We start from the raw sequence: 27,708 nt of genomic DNA, 5'->3' as shown, positions 1-27,708 counted from the left end.
ACGACCATAGCTGGACTGGGTGGCCCGATGGTTGTTGTTTTTTTTTTGTTTTTTTTTTATAACAGTATAAACAATGAGAGGTGGTGGATTGGCCAGATGCTGGCAGATGTGTAAAAATAACTCAGTTGTTTGGTGGTGGCTGTGGCGGAGCTTCCACAGAGGCAACAGGTGGATGAGAGAAAGGTGAGGCAGGAGGAGAGCCCCGAGGCGGCCGAGTGTCAGGTGAACTGAACATCAGGTAAGAAGTTCTGACCTGCAGTCTATCTGGGTCAGATATAAACCAAGTTCAGGTGGAGTTTATTTTAGCTGTGCTGACTTTTTACAGTCAGTTACAATAACTCGTACTGCTACTAGCTAGCATGACGGAGTTTCTATACAGCTGGTTGGGTGCTATGATGTTACTGATAGTGAACTTTATTCATAAGGTTAGTTAGCAGAGTTGCCAACCGTCCCGTAAAAAACAGAATCGTCTCGTATTCAGAGAAAATATTACGCGTTTCATGTTGAGCTGAAAGGAACAGTTTGTCCCGGACTTCAGCTAGAATGAAAAAAGACACAAAGCTGGATTTATTCTGTCGTTACGCTGCACAGCTGCCTCTTCTTCTCTCCTGTTTCTACTTCAATCATGAAACTGATCAATGATCAGCAGATTGGCTTTTCTCTCTTGTTTGTTTATCGCCCACTTTGCACCAGAAAGAGGAAACCAGCGATGTCGCGCTAAACAACAGCAGCACGTTTAAGCTTGATCAGCTGTTGTTAGAATGTATTTAATATTAATTTCTAGTATCAGCTGATGTTTGCTGGAGCCACAGCTGTAAAGCTGCTGGTCATGATGTCGGTTTGTATATCTGGTGAGAGGGAAACATGAAGATGAAACCAGGAGATGTCCTTACTGGACCATCAGAGCTGAACAGGTGATGGAGAAACAGGTTTACCTTTTAGGTGACATGAATGAGTTGAAGTTATGAACTGTTTCTGAGAGATAAATAACACCAGGATCCTTTTCTAAGCAGCTGATAGCTGCCAACATCCGTGAACAAATATAATCCTATAAAGTGGTTCTATCTAGTGTGTAACTGTTGATATAGAGCATTATTACATTTATTGCTAATGCAATCATATGGCACACTGACCTCTGAGGAAAGTTTAGATGCACTCATCATCAGAATGTTGCCGACCCCTGCTCTAGAAAGACTCATGCATACTGTACCTGTAATCTCATCGAGTCAGTTAATGCTGGTGATGTGTAACTGTGTGATCTGAATCTGTATTGATTGTCAGAGAGTAATTTATGTTTATCTCAGAACTTTTCTAATAACATATTTCTAGTGATGTGTATCTGCAGTTACAGCACAACATGACTCATTTCCTGTTGATGCGATGCAGATGTTGATTAGCGGTTCTGAGATCTCTTCCATGACCTGCTCAATAATTAACAACTGTTATAGTGACATTATTACAATCAGTGGATATTTTCTATTCACACCTGTTTCCAATACAGTTATTTCCACATTTATTTTTTATTTTTTCCAAATATATCTGCTCACTCCATCATGTCATAGAAAGAGGGAAACATTGCCTCTGTTGGTGAATCCAAACCCATGATGTCATCCTCGTAGCTGACATCATTTTTAACCCTTTGCTTATTTTATTTTTAAAAATCTTTTATTATTATTTATTTTTTATTTATTCCTATTTCACAGCCTTATATCAAACACATGAGCTGTATTTCAAGCACTGAATTTACACTGTAATGATGTGTTTGTTTGATGGTGCAGTAGCTGGTGTGCAGATAGTTCCCTCATCACTTCCGCCAACGTGAACAGGAAAAACATGTCAGTAGGACACAGAGAGAGGACCGGGGGGCGTGGGGGGGTCGTCACTCCTATGAATATGGTGGGGGTTGTTTTTTATGTTTAACTGAGAAATGATCCTCCAAAATAAATGATGTCATGTTACAGCAGCTGCTGTGTTTCGTTTTTATTTAATACTTATTTCATCTGTTCGTTTATCTTTCTTCATCGGTTTGTTCATTTATTTATTTTAATTTCAAAATGTGTGTCATTGCTGCACTTCCGGCTCAACTGCTGGTTCGGGATCGGTTTCCTGCAGTAAGGCGCAAGTGTTCCCGCCACAGACGGACCTCAGATCAGCTGTTGGGGTTAGCCTCTGCCTCCCCATCTTCTCCAATCACAGCTCCGTCCTGTCTGTGCCAAGTGTTGAGCTCGACAGAGGTGGGAGGGAGAGGGGGGTATAAAGGAAGTCGTACCACTTGGTCTTCAAAATAAGAGTCTTGAACTGAACCCTCAGGGTAACCTTACAAAAATGGAGAAAAAAGAAATACCAAATATTACCACATAAAGCATGATGATGTATCAACTCTTTCAATAATATTCTTGCTAATAACCTGTTGTGTGATTTGTGCAACCGTGTAGGTTTAAGCAGCCCTGTCCTGACCGAACTTGTTCCATACATGCATCACGTAGAAAGCATCTTCCCAGTAAACACTCCTGTTTTGTAGCGTTAGTTAGTCCCTCTGTCTCTGCAAACCTTCCGTTTGTGTTGTTGGCCGCAGAACTCAGTAACTCAGCTTAGGCTTTGTTGCTGTATATTCAATCTAATCCATCAAACACACACACACACACACACACACACACTGAATAAATACTCGATTAAGAGTTTTGCTGTGAAGTGTCGAGCAGGAAGTAGTCCGAGTGCCTCTCGGGCGCTTGGTTCGGCCACTTTCGTTTGTGGTATCCGTCCCAGCCTGCTCCCGGCGAAGCACGGAGACACACGGGATTAGGAGCAGCAGATGCTCCGGTCCTCGGAGCGCAGGACGTCCCCGGTCACACCGACGTGTCTACCTGTGCCTGTGGAAGCTCCCGTTATCAGCAGCGAGGGAGGCGCATTACAGGGAGGCTCAGCACGCTGCATCAGCGGGACTCTTTATTCTAAAGCAGCAGGTTTAACGGGGCCTGTCAGTCTTAGTTAGTCAGGCAGTCTGGTGGAGCCGGCCCGATGTGATTGGGTGGAGGTGGTGGTCACTCTGGCTGCTGGTGTCATGGTTCCAGTCGGAGATGGGCCCGAGCTCTTGTTCGTCGGCGCAAACAGCGCAGTGATACGCGGTGATGCGGATCTCTTGCTGTAAATCCACCTGCAGCCACCGTAAGGGCTGCTGTTCCTAATAATGTGCCTTTAATGCTTCCGCAGGGCTCTGCGTGTATGGCCGGCTCCCGGTGCCGTGGAACTGCGGCATCCATCAAACGTGCGGGATGACGGAAGGAACCGAGCCTCCTCTCTCACCCACACGCTGAGGAGGCGTTCATGGGCAGCGGGAATTCCAAACACTGCGTGACTTGAACGAGTTGAAACTTTGTCAGACAGGAGCTGTTGGGGCAGCATGGGGGGGTGATGAACAGATGAGACGTTTGGCTCAGTAACGGAAGAAGGACATAAACTGAGCAGTAACCTACAGCACACACTGGGGCGACCACAGCAGCGCCGTGGTTAAACAATACTGTCGGCTCATTGGTCTCTGTGACACTATGATGGTGGGAGGCACCATCACCTCGTACCCGAGGACTGCGGTGGTCTGAGAATCAGGGTTTCAGAGCATCTGGAGAACTGTCAGCACTATGGACTACCACTCCGAGTGCTGCTTCTGTGACCCTGAGGAGGGTCACGGCAGCCTCGATGAGCCAGCTCTGCATAGCATCCACGCACCCAACCGGATCCGGCCCTCCTCGTACCGAGCCTTGAGGAGTGCTGTGTCCAGCCTGGCCCGCATCGATGACTTCTTCTGTGAGAAGATCGGTTCAGGCTTCTTCTCGGAGGTCTTCAAGGTATGTGACCTCACCTGAGTCAACTGCAGCGTCAGAGTAGTCCTCTGCTGGTGTGCCCCATAATCCCCCCGTGAAGAAGCCATGTTTCCTTCATCTTCCCACACATTCAGATAGACAGACAGTGGCTGGGGTCTGACACTTTATAGCAGGTGTGGGGAACTCCTCGAGGGCCGGTGTCCTGCAGCTTTTAGATGTGTTCTTGACCCAACACAGATGATCCACATGACCTCCTCAACATGTCTTAAAGTTCTCCAGAGGCCTGATGATGAACTAATCATGTGATTCAGGTGATATCTACAACCTGCAGGACGCCGGCCCTCCCTGCTCTGCTTTATAGCCTTTACAGATGAGTTTCCTCTGCTGAGAAAATCAGTTTGTCCTGCTTTTGTTTTTGCTAGATTTCTGCTAGCTTTAGATGTTGGAGGTGAAAGGTGTGCGGGACAGTTTATTGTCAACTAATGCAGACTGACAGGCGTTTGGAAAGTAGGATGGCATTTATTGTATTAATAGATGTTTCTGAAGTAGAATTTTCCTGCACGTGAATTTTTGATTCTCTGAGCACACGTTTTAATAAGACTTTGCAAAAAGACCACATTTGGAGAGTTGAGGGTTTAGCAGTGACACGATTCGTTTTGTCACTCACAGACTTTATTCACAGTAGAACACAGAAAAGAAATACAACTTTTAAACTAAGAAAACGGACCATTTAAGGAAAATATTAGCCCGTTTGTAATTTGATGGCAGCTGTACAGCTCAAACTCTTGGGACAGGGCTGTGATTCCCCCTGTGCAGCATCCCCCTCTATTCTCCGAGAGAAGGTTCAAGTCTGGGACCAGACTAGTACCTGGATGTTTGGGAGAGGACTATGGGCCCGCTGTCTAATAGAGGATCGTAGCTGCTCAATAGTCCTGGGTCGTCTTTATTGTATTTTTCTGTTTTCCATTCCTCGGTGACAGCTGGAGAGCCGACAGGTCAGTGCACCATCTTGACTCTTGTACTACGAAGCCGTGCTGTTGCCATAGATACAGCCAGTTGCTCCCCCGGATCATTTTTAGCCTTTTAGTTTAGTTTTAGGTGATTTTCAGTCACGTACTCTAAGTTATATTCGTTTATTAGACATCAGACAGTTAAAATGTTCTTCCTGCTGTGAGTTTGCAGTTGTTATTAGTAATGCTTTGTTGTCAGCTAATAAGCTATTGATTTATTACTTATGCCATGATCCACAACCTGAAAAGAATATGTGACGGCACATAAAGCCACCCTTGGTGACAGTCATGTGTCCCTGCACTGTAGTGTTTGTGAGACTAAATGAAATATGAACTGGTGCAGGTTAACCCTCTGTACCCGGTTAGTATTCCCACAGAGCGTCCAGAACTTTGAAGGAAACACTTGAACGTATCGAATAAACCACTGAAAAGTGTTAATTTATATTTTCCATGAGGGTACGGTGGGATTTTAGATGGGCGGGGTGTAGGAGAAGTGTTCACCTCAGCCGGTCGCAGCAGATGGCCCCGCCCCTCCCTGAGCCTGGTTCTGCTGGAGGTTTCTTCCTGTTAAAAGGGAGTTTTTCCTTCCCACTGTCACCAAAGTGCTGCTCATAGGGGGTCATATGATTGTTGGGTTTTCTCTGTATGTGTTATTGTAGGGTCGGCCTTACAGTATAAAGCGCCTTGAGGCGACTGTTGTTGTGATTTGGGGCTGTGTAAATAAAACTGAATTGTATATGAGCTGAATAATAAAGTTAGTCAATCATCAGCACAAGACCATAATAAAGAGAATGACCGTGTAGTTTGGAGCTGGCTGAACAACACATGGCTGGATGGCATGAGCTTCATCACACTCCTCCTCCACTGCTCCCTCGTCACCTCATTCTCTTCCTCCTGACCTGAGCCCTTACCTCCTTAGCTGACGTCAGAGCTGTAATGAAGGAAACTGTGCATAAACATGCAGAATGATTTAGTCATGATATATTTGCAGTTATTGCCAGCAGACTAGATGTGCAACCCTTCTCTATAGAGAAAATAAAGTAGTCTCTAAAAACCTGACAGCTAGCCACCTGTGATGTGATGCTAGGACCACAGATGCAGCCCACAGTGTCTTTAAAAAGCCACACTTCCTTGTGATAAAGGGTCTGATTACACTGGCACATCATCTGAGAGTTTACTTGCTGATGACGTCAGAGCGACGATGCTGCACCTCAAAGCTTCAGTAAGACCAGCGGTTTGGGATATCCTCGTCACCCCTTGGTTATCGTTGCAGCAGACGCTCTCTGACCTGTTTCACTGCCTCACAGACATGGATGCTTCACACTGGGCTTGTTGACAGCGGAGCTAAACAGCCTTCTGACAGGATACAAACTACAGCCAGTGTGTTTTGATTTGTCGGGGAAACATGGAAACTATTTGATGCACATATATCTGTTTTTAATCCTAATTTATGATTAAGTGTCTGTGGTATACGCTTGTCGGCCAGTGGCAGTTGTTATTAGTCAACAGTGGGATACAGAAGGTTAAACAGAGCATATGTGTGTGGGCGGAGTCACAGGCCCATTTTGGCAGTTTGGTTTTGATTGATCAAAGTGTTCCTGAGAGGATTTCATTTCCTGTTGAGGAGTTTTTCCAACTTGTCCAACTCTGAGTTATTAGTGGCACCAGCTGTGCTCGAGGCACAAGCTTGGACCTGTTTTACGGCTCCGGTACCCACTCGGACCAGATTTACATCAACTGGTGCCAGTTGATCTGTGGCTATGGGAAGGGCTACCCCAATAAATTCACTGGTGACTGCAGGACACTTACCCCAGGTTTTGCCAGCGCTATCACGATATCACTGTACTTCACTCACGATACTATATTATGGCAATTTCACCTTTTTTTTTTTTAGTACAAATGATGTCGTCAAAGTTGAACTTTGACAGTATCTGTTTGATCCAACATGACAAAGTTGTGGTATTGTCAAGCGCTGTCACTGAAACCTGGCGTCAATGTTGCCATAAGAAGGAGTCGTCCTGCTGTCGGTCTGATATCAAACTCAAAGTTAGCAATTACATGGAACCTGTTTCAGATAGTACGAGCACCGGCTGCCATCAGAGACTCTCTGACTTTTAAAAAGGGAGTTCTTCCTCCCCACAGTCATCGCAGGAGATCATCTGATTTCAGTGCTGTATGAGGGAACCATTATGAACCATTCTAAACTGGTGATATACAAATGAGATTGTATTGAACTGAGGAGACAAAGGAAAACCAAACATGTGCAAAGCTTTTAAGACTTGTTTTCTTCTTCCTTTCCAGGAATAGAAAACATTATCGCAGCTATTCAGCAAACCACTCACAGCAGGTCTTCACTCCAGTGTGTTTATGTTTGTGTTAATGTTCAGAACAGCACAGATGAGTGATTCCTCACTGACGATCGCTCCTCGTTTTTTAATAAAGTTTTCCTTTAAAGCCTTCATTCAGCGTAGCAGTGGACACTTAAATTAGCATGTTTCTTCATTTGGCATCATCAATTGGAAATATCTCATTAACTACTTGAGTTTTCAAATACAGGAAACAGCTGTTCCTGTGTCAGTCAGTCAGTGTTAGAGCTTTTATTTCTTTTTGACTGTACAGAAGTCAGACTGACATCTTAGCAAACTTCTCCATAGCTCCTTTTCAGCAAAGACACAGTTTAACAATTTCCCAAAAGAAAAAATATTATTCGGAAATACACGAGTTAGCTTGTAAAACATTGATTTGAATCTACATTTTACATTTCTGATTTTAGCCTCGTATAGAAACAGAAACTTTCCTGTGGTCAGATTTAGTGAATGGTATGTGTGCAATTTAAAACTCCATGGGGCGGAGCAACAGATGCCTCCAGCCCTGGATGTTGTCTCATCCATGGATTGAGGTTTGCATCAGCTGCTGACAGCTCTCAGTGACGCTCAGCATAGAGGCTGACACGACTGCCTCGGTTAGTGCCTGGTGATGTAGCTCCCTTAAACCTTGCATAGCCGTTACTCTGCAGTAGGTAAGCAAGTGCAAGGTCTGTCCCTGGTTTACCAAACATCAAGCAATATTTGATGCTGCACCTACAGCAGGCAAGCTGAAGGCTGCCAGCATCCTTTTTTTATTTTTCCAAAGACTGTTTCAGTTCTCATCCAAACAGCTGATGTGAAGTTCCAGATATTTACCCCCAGTGAGGTTGTCACCTTGTCCTAATGGTAGCCTGTGAAAGCACCAAATCACAACAACAGTTGCCCCAGGGCCTTCACGCTGTAAGGTAGAGGTCCTTAAATGACTGAGAGAACCCCAACGGCCTCCTACGAGCGAGCACAGCGAACCTGTGACCTTAATGACCTCATGTGACCACTCGCTCTTTTTTTGTCTCGTGTAGACTTTTATTTTATGCTCAGCAAGAAAGAAGAAGCCGCTGTTGTCGTCTGTTGTGTAGTTGAAGATAATCACTCGGATGCTCCTGGGCCTTGGTCCCTCTCAGCAGTTCTTATACTCCACCAACTCCATCCACTCTTGCATCCAGAGCAATGTGCATGTTGGCAAGAGTGTGAAATAGAGCAGCTTATGTTGCAGCCACGGTGGAGCCGTGCAGCAGTGTCAGTACCAACAGTCACACAACTCTTCTGCTTCAGGTTTAGTTATCGCTGTACATTAGTGGTCTCTTATCATTGCCATAGCACAACAGTAATGCTAATGTGGGAGCTAGGCAGCAAATGCTACCAGTCCCATCCATCTGCATTAATGGACAGTGTTCATTTACCAGGCTAATGCATCTGTGTGTCGCTGCAGTTTGAAGAAACAGTAGCAGCATAAAAAACAGCTCTACCTAAAAACGTGTTTATTATTATTTATACCTTTAAAGTTATGTTGCTCCCATTTTCAGAATTGTCACTGTTGGTATTGTTTGTATTACACGTGTTGCCGTACAGGTGCGTCACCCTGTTGGTGGGTTACCCTGCTGCTACTCTGATTTAGCCATACGTAGTCGTATACTCATGCGTGAGCTACAACCAGCTTCCAACATCAACTATTTCCCCATATTCTTGTTATCACATTATGTATGCGTATAAGACGTCTGCCTTACATGCAAAGGAGCACTGGTTAGAGGTTGAGAGGAGACACAAGCCCAGCCGAGGGTGGTCACAAGCTGCTGTAGTCCTAGCCTGGGTAAATGGGACGGTTCATTAAATGTGGTACCAAGACTTGTGTGGTCAACTTTCACACGTGTGGTTTGATACCAGGATTATTCAAAAAGTCTCAGATGTGGTTGGGTTTCCAGAGCTCATCAAACAGCTGACATTTCTACATGTAACCTGGCTAAAGACAGAATAGTTACGAGCATGTGTGTCATTATTGTAAACAGCTGCACCTGTAGCGTGAAGTTTCCTGCTGCACTGCATCACTTCCCCCAAAGTAGAGCAGCTCAATCGCATTAAGTAAAGCTGCTGTGTGACTACAGTGTAGAGCTTTGTGTCTGCTGCTCGCATGCCTGCAAACTTGGTGCTGTTACACAAAAAGCCGAGTGTAAAACCTTCTTTCTTTATTTCAGTCCTTCTTTTTTTAATACTTCTTTTTGTAAGAAATAACAAATATGCAGAAGATGGATGGAAGCACATTTAGGGGCATCAACAACTTTCCCCTTTTGCACCACAGTTCACTTTTCTTCCAGGTAACCGTGTGTGTACATGAGTGATCGCCTCCTGAGCGGAGGCTCAAGAAGATGTGAAGGCATGAAAAGCAGCACGCCTTATTATTTGCTCAGGGAGAGGTTTATACAAAGTGGAGATTTTTCTTCTTCTAAGCCAAAGATTTACCCCCCAGAGCCAAAGAAAGAGCAAAAGCTTTTATTGTCAGTGTGAAAGTGCAGACGTGAGTGTGGAAACGTCACCAGTTTAATTGTCTCACACTTAAATGAATGAATGCTTTTCCACACTTAAACTTGGATATTTTGCAGCTTGTTCTTGTTTGCTCACCAGAAAACTCAGTTTGCGCATGGTTTCATTCTCTAAAAAGGAAAAAATTCAAGATTTTTATTTGCCATTTGTGCACATTTTAATTCTTGTGCAGAGCTCTCTAGGACAAGTCACATTTTAACCCTCTCAGGGCAGGCGTTGCAGATTTGCAACAGTTAAAAATGAACAACCTGATCACCCCACATACATAAATTATGAGTTTCTTTTACTCAGAAGTACCACTGCAGGACTTGGTTGTGCATTAGCAACAAAAAGTTTAATTTGAGCCTGAGAGGGTTAAGAGGTAAAAGCAAAGCAATGGCTGCTGTGCAGGTCTTCTTAGGTTTGGACATGGGGACCAGCGGGGACAGACTGGGTGGACCGTAGGGTCAAATGCATCGTGTCCACTTCTTTTATTCCATTTTGAAATGAGACTGTGTGTTTAAGTTTCACAAATGCATGTTTGTTAAAGTAATTAATAATTTTACCACATGCTGGGAGCACTTCTTCCATGTTTATTGTTTTGTTTGTTTTGTAGCTAAAGACAACATATTTAAGATTGCATATTCAGCAACGTGGCTGAGCTCTAATAATCAAATAATGGTAGCAAGCATGATGAGTCAGCTACATCTATAAACTGTGTAGATGCTACACACAGATGAGGTCTTCTGCAGTGCTGTTTGGCCCTTCCTGACGTCCTATTTTTTGTATGTTTGTTACTTAAATGTTTCAGACCGTCAAACAAATTTAAATATTAGACAAAGATAACACAACTAAATAGAAAATGCAGTTTGTTATTGAAGGCGTTAATTATAAAGGGGGAACAAAAATCCAAACCCAGGCCTGATTACTGCCACAGCTGTTCCAGATCAAGAGATCACATAAATAGGACGTGCCTGACAAAGCAGACCAGAAGATCCTCAAAAGCCGGACGACATGCCACGATCCGAGGAAATGCAGGAACAGCTGAGAAACAAAGTTACTGAGATCTCTCAGTCTGGAAAGGGTTATAAAGCCATTTCTAAAGCTCCGTGAGAGCCATCATCCACCAATGATGAAAACATGGAACAGCTGAAAGAGCGACGACTCATCCAACGGGTCACAAAAGAGCCCAACATCCAAAGAACTGCAGGCCTCACTTGCCTTAGTTAAATCAAATCAAAATCAAAGCAAACCAGTTTTGTTGTCACATCACATGTACACTGGTACAGCACTGCGAGTGTCATTGTTGTGTGTGAGCTTCACAAGCAACAGAGGTGCAAAATGCAATAATAGAAGAACAAGCAAAATATAAGGATGGGAATCTGAGAATTATAAGAATGAATATGTGTGCATTACTGAATATGTATATCTATCTATCGATCTATCGATCTAAAAATTAAATCTACAGAGGTTAGCAGTTGAAAATGTGCAAGACAAATGGCATTCATCTACATTGTGGAGTGCATAGTGTACTGATAAGAGAAGATGAGGTGTCTATGAAGTGTTCAGCAGCCTGATGGCCTGATGGAAAAGGCTCTGTCTGCTGGTTCGGTTCCTCCTCACTTTCTTCAGGCACCGCTGCCTGTAGATGTCCTGGAGGGAGGGAAGCTCACCTCCAATTATCCTTTCGGCACACCGCACTACTCTCTGGAGAGCTTTCTGGTTGTAAGCGGTGCTGTTGCCGTACCAGGTGGTGATGCATCCAGTGAGGACGCTCTCAATGGCACAGCAGTAAGCCGTCTCATCACCTTTGGTGATAAGACCCACCACTGTAGTGTCCTCTGCATACTTCACAATAGGGCTGGACGATATATCGCATTTGCGATAATATCGCGACATGATCAAGTGCAATTTTCTAACCGCAAAGGCTGCGATTATACTCTGGACATGTCCAAATTCATGGGCTGCATCCTCCTGAGGCCGCATTTGTAGACCGATTACGTCACAGCGACGCGCCGAAAGCTGTCCAAATTACTACCATATCCCAGAATTCATAGCGCGGCCCAGCCAAACTCCAGTTTCCAGCAATGGCGGCCGCTACTAAGTTTTAAAATTACTCATACTAATCTTTCTGGGTCACAAAATAAACTTTTAACATATTTTCAGGCGAGAAAGTAGCTGTGTAAACATCAAATATCTGCTCGGTTTATCAAGATATCCCATATTTGCAAAAGTGCTTCGACGTTTTCAGAGGCGTCTGCTACCCACCAGCTCGACAGCTAGCCGGGAGCTCGAGGGTTACTGATGCGGCCGAGAACGGCACAACTCCCGGCACATCATTTTCAGATCACCGCGGAGTTTCGCTGCTCGGGTTAAACGTAATATATAAGTCACTTAGACAACCTAAAAATGTTATTGTTGGGCTTTTTTCAGTGTTTTGTTTGTTCGTGAGTAAATCGGTTTGGCTGAGATTAAAGTTATTAGATTAGATAAAATAAAACTTTATTAATCCCCCGGGTGGGTTCCTCCTTGGTTTTCACACAGCTGACTAAACGTCAAACAGAAAACTTATTAAACAGAAGTATGAGACAGTCGAGAATTTACACCAGTGTCTGGTTATATTTTAGATAGCAAGAAGCAGACGGCCGAGTTTATTAAACTCCACCGAGACAGCGGTGACGCTAATCAGAACTAGACCGTCCAATTTCACGGCCTTTAAATTTTAAAGGCGTGTTTGTGTGTGTGTTTATACAATTGCTATTATGTTTGCACTTTATGTGTAATGTTACTGACTGCAGAGATCAGTAAGATGTGTGTATTTTTTATTTATTAGTTTTATTTATTTAATATTATTTTTTAATTGAATGACTGTCTAGTAGTTCACAGATGTCGAAAAACTGAGTGTGGTAAAGCCACTGATTTTTTTTATGTATATTTCTGCAATCTGCACATTGTACTGACTTTCATTTTAATGTTTACACCAGGGTTCCTTGTCAGCACTTTATGCTCAGATGTTTGTAAGCTAAAAATAAACTATTGTGTATGTTCAAATATACTGTTGTGATTGAAGAAGTTAAATAAAAATGTCAGTCATCAATTCATGCATCACCTCATGTCATCATAACAGAGGTCTGTCTTCCAGGAAAGAACAGTTTAAAATTAATGTAATATAGTATTGGCCATACTATATGATGTATTGCTTGTCTTTGTTTAATAATACAGAAGACAAAGACCTTAAAAAATAATCGCATATCGCATCGCAATATTGGGGCAAAAAATCGCAATTAGATTATTTTCCATAATCGTTCAGCCCTACTTCACAATGATGTTGGAGTTGCTAGTGGCCGTGCAGCCGTAGGTGTAGAGTGAGTACAGGAGAGAGTTATGGTCAGTGTTCATGACTCCAGGCCATTATTGCCCAGAGTCTTTCTTATGGCAGAGTTCAAAGACGAAACCCACTGCTGAGCAAAAGAACCATAAAGACTCGTTTACCAGAAAACATCTTGATGATCCCCCAGACTAGAGCAGGGCGATGTGACCAAAAATATTTATCACGATATTTTGCGATAACGATATAACTGATGATATAATCGACACGAGACAAAATACTTTACAACTTCACAACTTTATTAGTGCAAAAACCATCAATGTATTTTCACTTAAACAAGCAGCTGTTTTTTATCTGCATTAAAGTTATATAAAAATGTAACAGTGCAAATTCCTCGCTGACAGTTTAACCAAAAGGTATTTCCAGTGGAAACTGGCCGACACATCCTCAGCATAACCATGTATAACATCCACAGAACTTAAAAAGAGCTTATACACACACAATACGGTAACATTATGTTGAAGCACAGCACGTATCACTCCGCGAGGCTCCGCCTACGATAGCCGTAACGCTCCCACAATCCATCAAGCGGTGCGGCTTCGTAGCTCAGCAAAGTCGTACTGAAACATTTGACAGATTTTCGAGCGCCGTGCACATAAAATCGTTTCCAGGTCAGTAAACACAACCAGAGTTCATACATAAGGCACACGGGATTATAAGGGGCTCTGTCGACTTTCAGAAAAATCAAAGGATTGATTTTAAGTGCGCCGTATTTTCCAAACAACACGGTAATAACGACGGCCCGCTAGCATGCGCTACCAAAAATAGTGCTTTGTTGTGTATCTGATGGACAAAAGCTAAACCAGTTCCACACCAGTGAAGCTGCAGCATTTTTACAAACCAGTTCAGGTTCATGGTTTCATTCAACGATCCACTTTCACCCTCCTCATTCTGCGTCGCCGGCATGCTTTTGCCACCGTGTGCGTATGTAAACAAAGGCACTGCGCCTGTGCATTTTACCCATATTCTATCGCCATGTTTCATTTTCCTATCATTGCCCAACATTATACTGGTATTACCGTGAACGGTACGATATGGCCCAGCCCTAGCCCAGACTTTTGGAAAAACACTCTGTGGACTGACGAGACAAATGTTGAAGGTGTGTGTCCCATTACATCTGGAGTAACAGTAACAGCATTTCAGAAAACATCATACCACAGTAACATATGTTGGTGTCAGCGTGATGGTCTGGGGCTGTTTTGCTGCATCAGCACCTGGAAGACTTGCTGTGGTAAATGGAAGCACGAGTTCTGCTGTTTACCAAAACATGATGGAGAATGTCCGCACATCTGTTCATGACCTCAAGCTGAAGCTCACTTGACAATGATCCGAAACACACCAGCAAGTCTACCTGTGCATGGCTGAGTCCTGACCTGTATCCGATTGAGATGCTGTGGCATGACCTTTGAAAGGTGGTTTGTCCTTGAAAACCCCCCAATGTGGCTGAATTACAACAAATCTGCAAAGATGAGTGGGCCAGCAGTGCTGCAAGAGACTCATTAACAGTTACTGCAAACGCTTGACTGCAGTTCTTCTGCTAAGGGTGGCCCAACCACTTATTAGGTTTGGAAGGCGATCACTCTTTAACACAGGGCTAAACACCTTCATCTGGAAACTGCATTTTGTGTTTACTTGTGTTATCTTTGTCTAATATTTAAATTTGTTTGATGGTCTGAAGCATTTAAGTGTGACAAACATACAAAAAAGTAAATTAGGAAAGTGGCAAACACAGTAATAACATGTTTACTAACTAATTTCACCCAATAAAACTACAGTAGAGTTCTTGGATTTTCTGTGTCACACAGCAGAGCATATTATTCATGTAAGAACTCCATTACAGTGCACAATAAGCAACAACAGCACAAAGACCACACAAAATGCAACCAGAGGAGCAGAGACAGCTGCTGCAGTGTTAGTCTTTAACAGTTTTTATTTCATATGTTTTCACTTTTACTTTACAATAAACACGTTCTATCAGTATCAGGACTTAAGTCTCCTTCTTGTCAGTTTGAAGGTCCAATCACAGCACCCAACTCAACAGTAGCATCTCTGATGGAGGTGAGCTGGCGTACAGGGTGGAGGTAGAGAACAACCTGAAGCTAAACATCCTTAAAACCAAAGAACTCATAATGGACTTCAGGAGGCACAGACAGGTCCACTCCCCTCTCATTATAAGTGGAGAACTGGTGGGTTCTGGGCACCCACATCTCTGCTGATCTCAGCTGGACCCACAACACTATCACCCAGTAAAGAAGGCCTTACAGGGACTGCACCTCCCCCGAGGAAAAATAACCTGGACCAGGAGCTGCTGCTGGCCTTCTACAGCTCCTCAGTGGTGTTTGATACTCAGGAGCCACGACTGAGAACAGGAAGGCTGCACAGAGAGTCATTAACACCGCCTAAAAAGTCATTGGCTGCCCTCTGCCCCCCCTGGAGGCCATCACCAGGTCCTCCTGTCTCAGGTAAACCAGGGCCATCACAGGTGTCCCCTACACCCCGCCCACCACCTGTTTGACCCGCTGCCCCCTGGTTGGCTTTAGGTCAATCAGGTCCCACACCTCCAGACTCCCGGGCCATTCAGACTGTTAACAAGCACTGGTTGTGTGTATGTGTGTGCGTGCGTGCACACACATGCGCTCTGCTCAGTAGCAGCCCAGTGGATTTGTGCAGATCAGGAGGAGTGATGGGAAATCCAGAAAGCCTATTAGCTGTACTATTAATATACGCACACAAACACAAACGCATGCAAGTGCTTGGAGGTGCAGACACTGTATCAACTTTGCAAGCACCAGTCAGTGACCCTGGTGACCACATGACCTACTGTAGCTGCAGCTCAAACTGTACGTATCAAAATAAGGCGAGGGAGACCGAGTTTATGGCCTCGTGAGGCTATTGTGCTAAAATGTGCAGCTGTGACGAGTCACTTGTACCAAACGTTTCTCCCAATGAAACATTCAGATGAACAGAATCAGCGTTCTCGGGGTCCAACGTTACAGGATTGTGTTACATGCTGGTCTTAAATTTCACAACTTGAGGTTTTGTGGCAGACTTTGTTGAAGCAGAGGTGGAGAGACGTTCACACTGTTAGTCTGTGAACAATCATTCTCTGCCTTTGGCTTTCTCTTTCTCTGTACCAGGTGCAGCACAGGATCACAGGGCAGGTCATGGCACTGAAAATGAACACGCTGGCTAGCAACAAAGCTAACATGCTACGAGAAGTGCAGCTTATGAACAGGCTGTGCCATCCCAACATTCTTAGGTAGGTGTAAATGTGCTGATTAAAAATTCAGTGTTCGATTTTGATTACAGTGAGATTCGAAGAACATTTTGCCCCTTAAATAAATAAAATCATCCTTTAAAAAATGCTTTTTGTATTTACTCTGCTGATCTTTGTCTAATATTAACATCTGTTCGATAATCTGAAATATGTAAGTGTGACATATACCAAAAAGATACAAATGAGCAAGGGGGCAAATAGCTTTTAAAAGCACTGTGTATATGTTGTACATTAATGTTTGTTCTATATTTATTGCATGAATAAGACCTTTGCCAGAGTTAACTTCAGCACATTTTAACAGGTTCACTCAAAAGAAAAAATCAAAAAAAGGTTTTTTACACTTTATTTTTGTAGACTTTAAAATGGAAATCTCATTTCCCCTCATAAAAGGCCGATCAAAAACAAATCATATTGAAGCTTAAAATGTGTAATAATAACAATTTACAAAGTCTAAAGTTTTGAAGTTGTGACACAAATGTTCTGTCGTTCCTCTGAGGGACACAAGGGGGTGCCACATCAACACATTCCAAGCTGTCCATCGATGGATGGGCGCCATGGTTACTGACACGTAGAAGTGATTAAATCGTGTTTCTTGACTTCCTGTCAGGTTTCTCGGGGTTTGTGTGCATGAAGGTCAGCTGCACGCTTTGACTGAGGTAAGACTTTTGTTTTGTCCTCTTCGTGCTGACAACATTTCCAGGTTTCCACAGCTACACCTTATTCTCATGTCTCTCCTCCTATATTCATTTAGAAGTTGTGCAAAGACGACATTCAAACATTCAAAAGCAAGAAATGCTAAGTCCCATTTAGAGAGGCCCATCAGGGTCCCCGGAGGACCAGGGGATTAAACCAGCCCACGTTTAGCAGCTCTGCATGTGTTTGGGCAGCTTTCCTGATTCATATATTTTCCTTAATGCAGTGAATTCTTGCACTGGGTAGCAGGTCTGAGGTTGGGACACATGTTTTAAACTGTGTGCTGGGAAGAATCCCCTGACTGGTTTACAGTGGGAGACATGGCACCTGAGTTGGTCAGACCACAGGACAGCTTCCCTCTTGAGATAAATGAGCTTGCAGCATTTCTGGATCTTGCTTGTGTCTGGCTCACCCTATCGTCTCTTTCTGTGCAGTACATAAACGGGGGTAACCTGGAGCAGCTGTTGGACAGTGACCTGTATCTGTCGTGGGGAGTCAGGATGGCTCTGTCTCTGGATATCGCCCGAGGACTGCAGTACCTGCACAGTAAGGGCATATTCCACAGGGACCTCACATCCAAGGTACGGCACACGAGTCGCGTACCTGCACTGATGAAAGCGACGACAAAAATGAAACTTTTTAAATTGTACTTCTGTCTCTCTCATTGTTCTTTATAGAATGAGACTGTTTTTACCAGCTGTTGTTTGCATATATTCATTTCTCGACTGTTTATCTGTTGCAGAATTGTCTGGTTCGCTGTGAGAATGGCACGTTCACTGCTGTGGTGGGAGACTTTGGCCTGGCAGAGAAGATCCCTGATTACAGGTGCAGGACAAATCTTTTCTCTCCTGAGCTTCTATAAATTTGATCAAAGCAGCTGTTTTGTCTGTGTTAGAGAGCGTGGTCTGTTTGTGCACAGGTACCAGAATGTGTCCCAGACATTAAAAGGAAAGTGGAAACATCGTAACCTTCTATTAAAAAGTCAAATCCAGCGATTCTCCACTCCAGCTCTGATCGTTCTCACGTTAAAATAAACGGGAATTAATATTCAAACGTTATATTCCTTGTTTTCATGTATGATCTACAAAGTGATCATTGGCAGGATTTTTTAAGTGTGATTAGATAGATCATGAAGAGCATTCACATTAGGTTCCTAATGACAGACCGGTCCACTCCCCTCTCTTTACAGTGAAGGTTCAGAGAAGCAGCCTCTGGCCATTGTGGGCTCTCCGTACTGGATGGCCCCTGAGGTTCTGAGAGGAGAACTTTACAACGAGAAGGTGAGCGTCTTTGGTTCTGTAAAACTGGAGTACAGTATTAGAGTGTAATCTTTTTGTGACCCTCCTTCCTTTATTTAATTATAAGCAATGAACTCTTTACTCGGTACGAGCCAGTGGCTAATATTAGCTGATGTTAACAGACTGTCTGGATTCCTCGTGTTTGTCTTACCCTCTGTTTTCTCTTCTTTTTTTATTTGAACTTGTTATTTTGAATATGTTGGTATTTGTGTTGTCTTTGTGCGTTTGTAGAAACGCAGGATACTGAGTGACCAGTATCCTTTCACACAGTCACATATGATGGGTTGGGGCTAGCTTACAACTGTGCTAACTGTGTGCTGTAACTAGCAGCTGCTACAACAATGTGTAACTATAGGAACATTTCTCAGTATAAGCAGCCAAGCAAAGCCACATAATGTTGTGGCAAATCCACTGATCCAAGAAAAATGGGTCAGACATCAGTTATAGAAGCGATAGTCTTTATATAAGACTTCGAAAAAGGGTGTACAACACAAAAACTGACCAACATCAGAGCAACATATCATAATGGGTCCCGCAAACCTTTTAGTTAAATATGAATAACTTCCATCTCTACAACAAAGGATCCTGGGAAATGAAGTCTCGAATGAAAATAAGTATTAAATGCTCTTTTTTGGCAGAAAATGAAATCTATAATTAACAGCTCTCGCTAAATATGTGGCTGGCAAGAAATCATTTACCACATAACCAAAATGCTGTTATCAAAACAATAAATCGCAACAAAGTTACAACAAGTAATAGATTCAGAATTCAGTTCTGACTCCCCCTGAAACCATAAAAGCATGTGTGAAGTGTTTCCACAGTCTGTGGCTGAGCGTTCTTCCAACAGATGACCAAAAATGAAGGTTATTCCTTTCTCTTAGTTTGAAATGTTCCTTCTTAATCTCACTCTGAGTTCAACACCGTTCACCAATTGCATGTGGAGTTGAGCTGACAGGGACCCCAGTCAGAGTCAGACGCTGATAGGAAACGCATCGTTGCCGTTTCCTCTTTCAGCCACGTCGAGTTTGCAGTTAAGATGAAATTTATTGCAGACATTATTGCAAACATACAAAGCAGCTAAAAGATCCCTTTGTATGTTTGTCTTACCCCCCACCCACCCAGTCACGGCAGATTGCTACCAGAGCGTTGTTCTGTTGTAGGTTTCTTCCTGTTAAAAAGGAGGGTTTTCCCCCACTGTTGCCAAAGCACTGTTGCTCATAGAGGTCATATCATTGTAGGGTCTCTACCTTATAATATAAAGCACCCTGAGGCAGTTGTTGTTCTGATTTGACGCTGTATAAATAACATTTATACAGCCCTTTGCCGTCGTCTCATCTTAGCTCTCCATGTCAGAATCAATGCACACATCATAGCACGTCATCAAAGACCTGATCAGTTCGTTTACATCCGGATCACAGATATCGATCCAAACATGAGACTGGGGAAACCTTAATAAGGGCCACACTGAATGGATACTTCTACTTAACATTAACTGTACCAAAGCAGCCTAACAACTTTCCCAGACAAACCTACTGTAAAATGAAATCTACCACAGTGTAACTGTCAATCATAAGGTCATGTTTGTGTAATTGCATTTAAAGTTACCAACCATTAGACTCTGCCCCCAAATTCTCCAGGTTGTTTGTTTTTGGTCTTGGCAGACTTCATAGAGCTCATTTAAGTGAGTTGGTTTCCTGCCAAAGTCCCGCTTTTAAGCTTAGTCCACACGTTTCCAATAAGGTTGATTTCAGGGCTTTGGGAATGCTGTTCCAGAAGCTTAGTCTCCTGTTTTATCAATTCCAAAAGTAGCTTTGGTGTATGTTTGTTATCCATGTTTCAACTGGTGAAGTTGAATAATTTGTTATTAGCAGGTTGTTTCCAGTACAACTGGCAGCAACCTAGCTCCAGGGCACGATGCTGCCACCTCGACCTGTATGAGTGAATACCTGCCTGTTTCACATGGAACTGATCATGTTCATCTGATGATGTTAAGAGTTAGTTTCATCCGTCTGGTTTTGAATTTTACTTCTGTATGAAATCTAGTTGGAGCCCTAACACAGCCAGAACTAACGGGACCTCCTCTCTCTTAGGTGGATGTGTTTGCTTATGGCATCATCCTGTGTGAGATCATTGGCCGGATTGAAGCTGATCCTGATTTTTTACCGAGGACAGAGGTAGGAAATAAATCTGTCCCCACAGTCACGCACATTCATACAGCACTTTGCTCTGCACCTTATCTAACATTCACACTGTGAGGGATGCAATCGAGGAACTGGAGGTTCAGCGTCCTGTGATATGCAGGCTGAACACCAACCTGCCAATTAGTAGTCGGCCCACCTGAGCTAGAGATACACAGGGTTAGCTCACGTATACCCAAAACCAGTCATACGGCGTGGGACATGTCAGACCTAATCCAGGCTAAAGCTTTGACCTGAAGCATTTTGAAACTGCTAACTCTCCCAGCTGTGTGTTTGTCTCTAGGACTTTGGTTTGGATGTGGATGCATTCGAGAACATGGCCGGGGACTGCCCACCAGCATTCTTTAATCTCGCCGTGACCTGCTGTAACGTAAGTATACGCACAGCGTGTCACAACCCAAACACGACCGGGAGCTACTGAAGCTTTGTCTGCATCCTAAACCGTGGCTCTGTTCGTCTGTGTCGTTTCAGATGAATGCAGAGAGTCGACCCTCGTTCTCTGACATCGTCTTCACGTTGGAGGCCCTGGAGAGAGAGCAGCAGGGAGAGACGCCTGTTGCACTTGGTAAAAAGACCCTTTTTATCTACTTATTTTTAAAGTTCTACTGTTCTGAATGTTTCACTCTCTCTGGGTCTTAGAGCAGGTTAAAGCCCGACCCCCTGATGTGTCCCTGCGATGCTTTGAAGCATGTTCAGACATCACGGCCACAGCTAACCGGGTTTCGTGTTTCATCTTGCTGCATTGTTGTTCTCATGTTATAATCAACAAAGATGTATAATACAGAACTACACATGCTGTCACCGCTTGAGCCCAGCTGCCATGCTGCTGCTGAAAACTGCACTGCATTGGAACGAGGCTGCTGATGATGTTAGGGATGCTAACATGTTCTAGCAAAAACTCGAAAAGTAAAAATCCAAAGTAAAACTGTAGTTTTTGTGAAAACTGAGCTTCTACTTAGTTTTATTTACTACAGCTGGATTCTGAACAAGGAGACAAAACCTCACCTGCTGCCTTTGATTGACCGTAAAGCTTTAACATGCTATCGTTAGTCTTAAAGGATGTTTAAGGATGTTTGTAGCACATAAATAAGTCACAGCTATATATGTTGAGTTGCTGTCTGAAACATACATGAAACTATGAAATTATAGCTCATATTTTTTTCACATCAAGGAAAGACCTTACAGAATAATAAACATGTTTGTAGCTCGGTCCTCAAACCTTTATGCTGGTCTGAATACTTTGAGACACGGATTAAAACAAACAGACCTCAGGGTGTTCTGACCAATGAAGCTGATGGATCAGCTTTGCAGGATGGAGCCTAGTCAGGTCTTTACACTGCAGACTGTTTTTCAGACTCATGTATTTTTCATTTGCATGTACTTTATGTACTTTTTGCCTCACTTTTGGGGCCGGCTCATTGGCCACCACTGGAGCTGCAGCACTGTAGAAGAGGCAGGTAAAGAGCAGTTACAGTGAGGTATTATTTTCCGTTTTATCTATCTCCTGTCAAAAATTTAAAAAGAACCCAACGATGTGACGTTACCCTGTGAGTGACACGAGGGATAATGATACCAGTGCAATAATAATGAGCTCCAGCAGAACGAGGCTGAGGACAGAGCAGCCGTTGGCTGCAGCTGGTAGGAGGTGAGGGCAAAGAGAAGACAGAGGAGCATAGCGAGACCTTGTCACGGGGTGATGCCGCCTTGCTGCCAGTGAAAAAAAGAATGTTCTTACACGTTATGTTGTCTTTGTATTTTCTGTGGTTCGTGACCTGTCGTGCTCTCTGACTCTTGTTCCATCTTCCACCTTGTTTCCCTTGGTTAGAGCCTGTGGCAGCAGACGTCAGCCCGTACCGATGCCGAAGCTCTCCCTATCACCCTGCGGACCACACTCAGCTATGGCAAGGCTTGGCCAGGAGCCAGTCAGACACGATACCTCCAGGAAGCCTGCCTTCTCCTTTACTCGGGACCCCAGCAAGGGTCAACCCGTTCTCTCTCAGACAGGACTTAAACGGAGGACGGTGCAAACTGTTGGACACTCCCAGCAAGTCCGTCATCTCGCTGACCTTTACCCTACCTGCACTTCCTGACATGTGCACCTCCCCCCACCTTCTTAAAAAAGCGTCAGGGATGAGAGTGCCTCCAAGAAGGTGCCAGTCTCTGCCCTGCACCCCAGAGCTCAGCCGGACTGTGGCTCTGCCCAGACACGCAGCGGGGGAGGAAGAAAAAAAGGATGAGGACGCTCGAGAGGCGGCCATGAAGCACAGGACGTGGGAGGATATGAAGGATGACACAAGGAAGGGGACGAAGGTTTCAGAGAGAATACAAGGAAGGCTGCACGTTGACCATGCAGACATGAGACATGAGCCAAGTGTGAGGAGAGAGTCTTTTGGAAAGGAAATACAGGTGGCAGAGGATCCTGGTTTTCCTGTAGAATTGGAAATGGTGTCTCTGGAGCGATTGGAAGAGGAAGATGACGAAGAAGAGGAGGAGAGCATAAGTTTTACAGAAGCCATGGACTGCACCAAATCTCCTGAGGCAACAGACAGGATCGTGAACGCTACACCTGAAAGACCATTGCTCACCTCTACCTCCTGCAACTCCATACGGACCAAGGGCTGGCGGCTTCCCTTCTCAACGTCTGCCTTGCCTCCTCTGCCACGACTCAACAACAACAACGGCTCAGGCCTGGTAATCAGTCAGCAAGTGCAGTGGGGTCGAGGAGGCCGCTCAAGTGACTACAGTGGAGCCCTGTCCTCAGACCCAAGGGGGCCCTCTGAGCAGGACGAGGCAATTTCCTGTCCAGGCTGCTGCCTGGTAGGCCTGAGTTTCCCTTCGGTGTGCCTCCGTGGTTCAGCTGCCATACCTGCCCCCCGCAGAAGGGCTTCGTTACCACGGCAGCGGCCCTACCGGAACCTCAACGGTACCATAACTGGTGGCAGCGCTTCGTCGTCAGCAGTCACAACCAAAACATTACTGTGTCACAACACAAATGGATTAGTGGGTGCGGGGCCCTCTGTGTCGTGTGAGCCCGGCCGCTCCCTGCCAGAAGCCCAGTCGTAAGAATCCTCGAAGGTGCTTGTTTTGAACTCGTGGCAAAGTGAAGTGGACAAAGGCATAAACAATAAATGTAGTGGGTACTCAATGCTTAATACTGACTCTAGCAGCTGTGCAGTCACTGTAGCCTGTGCTAACACACTGCTGATTAGAGCGCCATCTATTGGGCTGGAGGATTAAACATAACTGTCACAGTGAGAAGCATGGTGGCATAAAGGAAGAGGTGGCCAGGGTTCAGCTGCTTACTTTATTACTTCCAACATTGTATGCTGAGCAGATCTATACATCTAACCAGTCAGGGTTAACGTTACTGCCTCTGGGATGGTGCTCGTTCAGACAGAGCAGCTAGTCTGGCTTACACTGAACTCCCATCTCCACTGAAGCAAACACGCTCTATGTGGAACTGGTTTCCAGACATGTGACAAAGAGGGGCAGGCCTGACTGAATCCACTTGCCAACTGGGCAGTCATTAGCCAACGAGCTAATCCTCCTTTTTGAAACGTGGCATAATCACCTTACAAAATCGATTCCATTTTTTATTCAGTATGACGTCAAATCGAGTGACTGAACTCGGCAGCAAAGTGCCTCCAGAGGACTGGAAATCTTTTTTGCAACCACAGCTATCATCATCGGCTCCCTTGAGATGAATGCAGGTTTACAGGCACTTCCACATTGGCTTCATTTTTCCTAACAGGAAGCTACATCCATATTTTATACTGTGTCCTCAGTGATGAGTGACGAGAGCTAAATGGCTAAATTATTTAAATTATTTATTTACATCTCTGTATAGACAATTTCTAGATGTTTTAGTTTTCACAAAGATTGTGTCAATAATACATTTGAATTGGGAAAAATCAGTTTTCTAATAAAATAAGTGTAAATTAGCTAACTGTGTTTATGAGTAGTAATTAATCAGTAAATGATTTATAACTTGGCATACTCCCTTGATGACACATGTATCCTAACATTAATTAGAAACTTGAAATTTTCATGTGCAAGCAGCTGATGTCAGACCTTGTAGGACTGTAACGTCTCCAATGCAGAAAGTTAGATGTTGGTTATCCATCCATCCTCTTATTCTTTGTCAGGGTCGCTGGAGCCTATCACAGCTGTCTTAGGGCAAAGGGCAGGGTACACCCTGGACAGGTCACCAGTCTGTCAGAGGACAAACACATAGAGACAGACAACCATTCACATTCACACCTATGGGCAATTTAGAGTTACCAGTTAACCTAACCCCACTAACTGCATGTGTTTGAACTATGGGAGGAAGGAGCCTCTACCTAAGGAGAACCCACATAGGAAGACCCCGGCCTGATGGTGGAATTGAACTCAGGACCTTCTTGCTGAAAGGCAATAGTGCTGCCAATTTTGATAATAATATTATTAAAATTACCACCTTCTTCTTTTTTTAATCCAGACCTCCATTTTCTGCAGAAGTCCATAAGATGAGATGCTTATACTCCCAAGTGCCTTGCTTGTTTTCCCTTCCTAGTGCCAACACTAGCTAAGGGTAGCTTTAAAGAAACAGCTCCTTTTTGCTGCTCCCTTATTAACCAGGGGTCGCCACAGCAGATGGCTCTGTGTTTCTGATTTGGCAGAATTTTATACCCTTTATGAGGCAGAGATAGACTGTACTCTTGGTCTCATACCAACAACCATTCACGTGTTAGGCAAATGTGTAAACCACTACATATAGAGCTGCTGGTGCTAGCTTAGAAGTCAAATCCAGGAATGTCAACAAACATCAAGGTCTTCACAAACTTCACATAAAGACAAAAAAAACATTTATGTAACTTCACATAATATTTTGCTAGTGACAATAGCAAATCAGCTGAGGCTAAACAACTAGCTTTTATACTTAGTAACAAGAAATTTGGCAGGGATGCTAACGTGAGCTAACATTAGCTAGAGGAATGTTAGTTCTCTCTCACAAATGTAAACTCTGAAACTACTGTCAGTATTCTACTGCCAGGGCATTCAGTTTATAGTAGGAACATTTGTTTTTTCTGTCTTTCCTCTGTTTTTTTTTTTATTTTATTTTTTTATCAGTACTAGCGTTCCTGCTAACATGTGCAAATTGCAAGCTAGCCCATGTAACAAAATGCTAGTTTGATTTGGATAAGGATGAGTGATGCATTCAAACTCCTCGGGCTGATGGTAACTTAGCTGAACTTAACTTAAAATTACTTTATCAGCTTTAGTAACTAAAGTGTTTGTTACAGCTGGTTAGTTTGTCAAATTGCTTTACCAAGGAATGTGATTCATAATCCTAACCTTACTATAAGCTATGTAGCCCATTCCTAGCATTGGTTGCCCCAAATGTAGTTTTCATGATGCTGATACTCAGGTATAGAATATATACTAGCCTCTAATAGCTAGTGTGATGCTGGAGGATTATTTGTATATCCAGACCTACATCCCTAGCACTGTGCACCACTGGAGTATGGTCAGCTGCAACCATTATCGTTCAGTGTAGGGCAAAAATTCATGTCTGCATTTCTTCAAACTAACTTGGACAGCACTAATCCCTGCAAAAGAGTGTTGGTAGGGATTGGTTTTCTGCAATTTATACACACCGATCTTTAATTTATATTGTATATAAAAGATGGATGAAGCAACTGTGATATCAACCATTGGTTTGTGGATTCTTCATTTTAAAGCCTTTAGCTATAGTGCTTTGGCTGGTGCCATGTTGATTCTTTGGAGCCAGACGTTAGCATATTTAGACCTGAGACTTTTGTAATAAGATATCAGCTAAAATGCATAGATGCGGTGCATTGATACACATACTTGCTAATTAAGAGGCTATAATATTATTAGAATTCCAGTCACTAAAGCTGGAGGATGAACTTCTGATACAGTCTGTACCGCATGATCATTTTATTAGCACGCTCACGGCTGAGAGGTCCAGTTTTAGTGACTCAGCTGGGGGAAGTAAGGTCGAACAGACAGATACCAGCTACAGCCGGTTGTGTCAGCACATAGTGAAAGCGACCTTACCTCTAACATTAAGCCTTAATAAAACTGGAGTTATTCGGAAATTCACTTGCAATACAGCTATGAAGGTAGGAACGATCCATAGAGACCAAAATATTTGCTTTTATGAATAGTTTCCAAACCATTGTCAAAAACCATTTGATGTGTGGTTGGTAGATTTTGAGTGTGGTGACAAGCAGATGGTATAAAGAATGAAATGTCCACATGCTGTGAGTCAGACGACTGTAAGAGATTTAGACGACGTATTATTACAGAAAAGACTTAAACCAGGACGCTCTTCTAAACTGTGTTGTAGTTTTTGGTGTGGTAGGGAGGAGCTGTATTTGTACACCTCATTTTGCTGACATGTAAAGAGGAAGATGAACGTGCGTTGCAGCTCTGATGCAGCATCCCTGATGGAAACAGTACAGCGCTGCTACGGAGTGGCCACAAACTGGAAGATGTGATGAGCCTTACTGCTCCCAGCAGTCTGGACGCAGGAAGATAACCACATGCTTTTGACTTTGTGTGACTGTAGCTGACGGGGAGTATTTATAAAGTTAATAAAGATGACCTGCTTCCTATGTTTTGTTTTGTTTTTTACAGAAGTACACATTTGTGTGTATGTGTGTTTGAGATGGAGAGACTGGTATTTGTTGAAGGAAGAAGCTCTTCATTTAGACTCTTTATTTTTGCACTTGAGCGTGGAGCACTTTGCAGTAAGACACCAGGCTTCTGTTAGATGGGGCTTTATTTAAATCTGTGCTACAGCTGATTTTTTTATGTTTATCTGCGTGTGCATGTATTTCTGGCTCAACAAACTACCCAGCTCAGATATCCTCCAGTGCATGTTACTTATCTACATGTTCATTTTGATTACACTGTTGTAACTGGAAAACATGAAACCGGTATGCATATTTATTATACAAATCATTTCACACACTGTGTGTGTGTATGTGCTTTGGAGCGAAAGGTAGAGTGATGTATACTCACAGGATAATCGTTTATCCCTTAATTTCTTACCTTATTTCCAAGTTCTGTTCCTGCTGTACAGCTAGAACCCTGTGTGCAATCATCTGGTAATAAACAAATATAACTGTGGATTCTTTG

General features: G+C 43.6%; 1 protein-coding gene and 1 long non-coding RNA gene across 3 annotated transcripts; one reads left to right on the top strand and one right to left on the bottom strand.

The window, feature by feature from the left end:
• Nucleotides 1–2,747: 2,747 nt before the first annotated feature.
• LOC146707030 (dual specificity testis-specific protein kinase 2-like) lies at nt 2,748–27,699 on the top strand. The gene is made up of 10 exons (XM_085458349.1): nt 2,748–3,842; nt 16,234–16,355; nt 16,981–17,029; nt 17,501–17,647; nt 17,809–17,891; nt 18,256–18,346; nt 20,455–20,538; nt 20,846–20,932; nt 21,034–21,127; nt 22,388–27,699. The coding sequence occupies exons 1-10, from the start codon at nt 3,636–3,638 to the stop codon at nt 23,623–23,625; spliced, it is 2,202 nt and encodes a 733-aa protein (XP_085314475.1). The 5' UTR covers nt 2,748–3,635; the 3' UTR covers nt 23,626–27,699.
• Nucleotides 20,533–25,952, bottom strand: LOC146707031 (uncharacterized). 2 transcript variants are annotated; one of them, XR_014920737.1, is made up of 3 exons: nt 25,897–25,952; nt 24,634–24,774; nt 20,533–21,087 (listed from the first exon to the last, which is right to left on the bottom strand). It is a non-coding gene; the product is annotated as an uncharacterized LOC146707031 (long non-coding RNA). The 2 variants fall into 2 exon arrangements; XR_014920736.1 differs by lacking the exon at nt 25,897–25,952 and adding an exon at nt 25,019–25,065.
• Nucleotides 27,700–27,708: the final 9 nt, after the last annotated feature.

Source organism: Copadichromis virginalis, linkage group LG6 (genome assembly GCF_057382275.1).
Source record: "Copadichromis virginalis isolate Kocher_CV1m ecotype Utaka linkage group LG6, C_Virginalis_male_GT1.1, whole genome shotgun sequence".
In the NCBI taxonomy this organism is placed as follows: Eukaryota; Metazoa; Chordata; class Actinopteri; order Cichliformes; family Cichlidae; genus Copadichromis; species Copadichromis virginalis.
The sequence above is the reverse complement of the archived record's forward strand: the minus strand, read 5'-3'. Positions and strand labels throughout refer to the sequence as shown.